Source organism: Acyrthosiphon pisum, unplaced genomic scaffold, assembly GCF_005508785.2.
Source record: "Acyrthosiphon pisum isolate AL4f unplaced genomic scaffold, pea_aphid_22Mar2018_4r6ur Scaffold_267;HRSCAF=680, whole genome shotgun sequence".
Classification (NCBI taxonomy): Eukaryota; Metazoa; Arthropoda; class Insecta; order Hemiptera; family Aphididae; genus Acyrthosiphon; species Acyrthosiphon pisum.
Genome location: NW_021772025.1, coordinates 6,232 through 9,821, shown reverse-complemented (window position 1 = coordinate 9,821; position 3,590 = coordinate 6,232). Strand labels below are relative to the sequence as shown.

The following is a 3,590-nucleotide window of genomic DNA, read 5'->3' as shown; positions in this document are numbered from 1 at the left end:
TAATATTATACTTTTAAGTTCCCAAACGTTTCGGTTTAGGCCCTTCAAAACGTACTCCCGGAGTCGGGGGTCCTCGACCCCCCCCCCCCCCTAGGTGTATTTTGGACAAGGTTTAGTTTTTCTACGACGTTTCTGAAATTCGAGATTTGTATAGTTTGGAGGTCGGTGATCAAATTCGGCGTCGTGTATCGGGACCATAGGAGCCGTTTCTCTTCGTCTTTTGGGACTTTGAAAGTTTAAAATGTGCGTTTTCGGGGTTTTTGGCACGGACACTTAGATTTTGGTTGCGGCGAGCCGTTTTTGTGTCGAATGTTACAGAGGACTTTGTCCAGAACACTTCCAAGTGGTTCATCCACATTTAGACATGATGATGCTGTGAATAGCTCAGAAAATACCAGTAAATCATTGCCAATTATTCCACACGATGCAATGTTATATAATTCAAATGTAGATACATTAATTCATACAGATAGTAATGAAACACAAGGTACTTTTTTTGGCTAACTATTTAGTACCTATATATATATGATAAACCTAGATTTTATATTTAATTTTTTATTATTATATTATGATTTTATTAGTCAATTTATCTATATGCAATAATCATATATCCATAAATGCTGAAGATAAAATCCTATCCAATGAAGTAAATTGTTTTGGATTGATGAATGATGACCTGCAAAAAATTGGTTCAGGTACTAATATTAACTAATATTTTTTAAATACTTTTACATTTAAATGCAATTATCATTTATATCAATAGATAATGCAACAGAGTTGGAAAAATTACTAGGTGATTTTGTACAACATCGTGACAATGTGGATATCAGCTCTCCACCCAATGACAAAAATGAGATGATTGTACAATTTGATAATGATTCATCAGGTAATATAAATCTTGAAAAATAATACAAATCATTTTTACTGACCATAAAATAGTATTGAATTAATAATGCAATCGCATAGATATTTATAATATTTGTACTTATATTATACCTATATATTGGTATTATTGTACCTAAATATACGAGGTATGACAATAAAATAACGAGACTTTCTAAATATAACCTAAACTATTAACGTTATCTATAAAACGATTATTGAAATATGATTAGAAAACAGTTATCTAAAAGTATTATGAACACTGATGACATCGATTCATTTTCTTATACGTTAGTAGCCTTGTTATTAGTGCGAGTACGACTATACTGCCGAAAAATGTTAGACATAAAAATCGAACAACGTGTTAACATTAAATTTCTTGTTAAATTAAAAAAAACTGCCGCGGAATCGTTTCGTATGTTATGTGAAGTTTATGGTGAAGAATGTTTATCAAGAGCTCGTGTTTTTGAATGGCACAAACGGCACGAATGAGCAAGTCAAAATTCAAAGCAATGCTCATTGTTTTCTTTGACATTAAGGGAATAATTTTTGTTGAATGGGTTCCTAGTGGGCAAACAGTCAATCAATATTATTATAAAGAAGTATTAATTAAATTAAGAGAACGTGTCAGAAAGAAGCGACCAGATCTATGGAAAAATGGCTGGGTTCTTCACCAAGACAATGCTCCAGCTCACAGTGCATTTTCAATTCAACGTTATTTAACTGAAAAAAAAATTTCTGTACTTCAACATCCCCCGTACTCGCCAGACCTTGCTCCTTGTGACTTTTTCTTATTCCCAAAAATTAAAAGTTTATTAAAAGGAACCCATTTTCAAACAGTTGATGACGTAAAAATGAAAACGGCAGAACTTCTAAAAGGGCTGAATGAAAGCGATTGGCAACACTGTTTTCAAGAATGGCAGCGACGTATGCAACAGTTGCTGAGGGAAGGTACTTTGAAGGCATAGACATATTAATATGTCTATGTTTGAAGGTGATAATCATTAAATTATAACATTTATAATAAACGACTTTTATTCAAAAAGTCTCGTTATTTTATTGTCATACCTCGTATATACAATATTATTAGTTTACAAGACAGGTAGATATTTTAAATGATATTATGATGTACAGTGTTATAAAAGACAAACTCACGATGATATGATATGAATATGTATGATGATTTTGATGATTGTGAATATGACGAGAAAAATTATGAATGGCACGTCACCGTTGTCTGGTAACCTGGACATGATATAAAGTTATGCAATAACGATTAAATTTGTGTCCAACAATTATAGATTACTTACGCGTGCTTGTGCAGCGTTTATGCACTTCCGGCCGCGGCGGGAACTCCCGCAACACCGGGACCGGAACGTTGCGGCGGTGGGGGCGGGTATGTGAATCTCGAAGCCGCCACGCAACACGGAAGTGGCGGCGGTCCGTTGACATCAAACCACGCTGGGCCCACGTAGAATTCCGGCACAGGAGGGGGCGGCGGACATCCAGCCACGTTCGGGGCCGACTGTCTCCACACCACAAACATTGCCGGGCCCACGTAAAATTCGCGGGGCGTCGTCGGCCGCGACAACGTCGTGTCCGAGGCCGGGGTTACGTTCTGTGCCGGTACATTAGGCGGCGTCGGTGGACACTTGATTTGATGGTCGGCCACGTTCTTGTAGCCGGCAATCGGCCGCGACGACGTCGTATCCGAGGCCGGGGTTACGTTCTGTGCCGGTACATTAGGCGGCGTCGGTGGACACTTGATTTGATGATCGACCACGTTCCGTGCCGGGAAAGTCGGCGCCGTCGATGTACACATGAATCGATGGTCAGCCATGTTCCGTGCCGGGAAAGTCGGCGCCGTCGCTGTACACCTGAATCGATGGTCGGCCACGTTCCGTGCCGGGAAAGTCGGCGCCGTCGCTGTACACCTGAATCGATGGTCGGCCACGTTCCGTGCCGGTGGACACCTCGATCGAACGGCAGCCGGCTCGCTCTCTGTTCCGTTATTTGGCCGTGACGAGTACATCACCCGGCCGCGACGGTAGGGGGCACAAGGTCCCCAAATGTTCACCTGAGCGAACTTGTCTTTGCGCGATGGGCTGGCTGAAGTCTGAAACACAAAGAAAAAAACGCAAATTATTATGATATTATCATTACGAAGTCGGTCGACAAACCGGCGCGTCCTCCGATTTGTACCGGCAGTCACCGTTTTGAAGATGTTCCAGATGGACTTTTCTCATAATTTCCTCCGCGAGCTTGCATACCGTGATAAATGTCAAATAGAACAATGCAAAAATAAGACTCATCGTTGTGACAATTATACGATAACTTAGGGTAGATAAACAAATGATGCCGTTTTCTGATCATTTGTTTAAGGCTTAACTATAATATACGTTGTCAAGACCACTGATTTGAGCCAGAAAACAAAAATGATTTCAAACATATTTATTATGTTTGTTCTTAGAAGTAAAGATAATAGCCCTTAAAAGTGGTTTTACAAAAGTATAAATATTGTAATATTAGAATATTAGATCTAGTATTTATTATCCTTGGACAATTTTTACAAATTATTAATGTTGATAATAGTGTAACTTTTATTTTTAGTGCACAATAACTCAAAAACTACCTATCTGTATTTCGATTCTGATACGTGCAAAATATGTTCAGAAAATTGATCTTATAAACAAATTACATTATAAGAG

The 3,590-nt window shown here is 38.7% G+C and overlaps 1 protein-coding gene across 1 annotated transcript; it reads right to left on the bottom strand.

Moving 5' to 3' along the window:
• Positions 1-2,209: 2,209 nt before the first annotated feature.
• LOC107885264 (formin-like protein 5) lies at positions 2,210-3,555 on the bottom strand. Its single transcript, XM_016808865.2, has 2 exons — positions 3,063-3,555; positions 2,210-2,998 (listed from the first exon to the last, which is right to left on the bottom strand). The coding sequence occupies exons 1-2, from the start codon at positions 3,192-3,194 to the stop codon at positions 2,210-2,212; spliced, it is 921 nt and encodes a 306-aa protein (XP_016664354.1). The 5' UTR covers positions 3,195-3,555.
• Between the last annotated feature and the right edge of the window lie 35 nt (positions 3,556-3,590).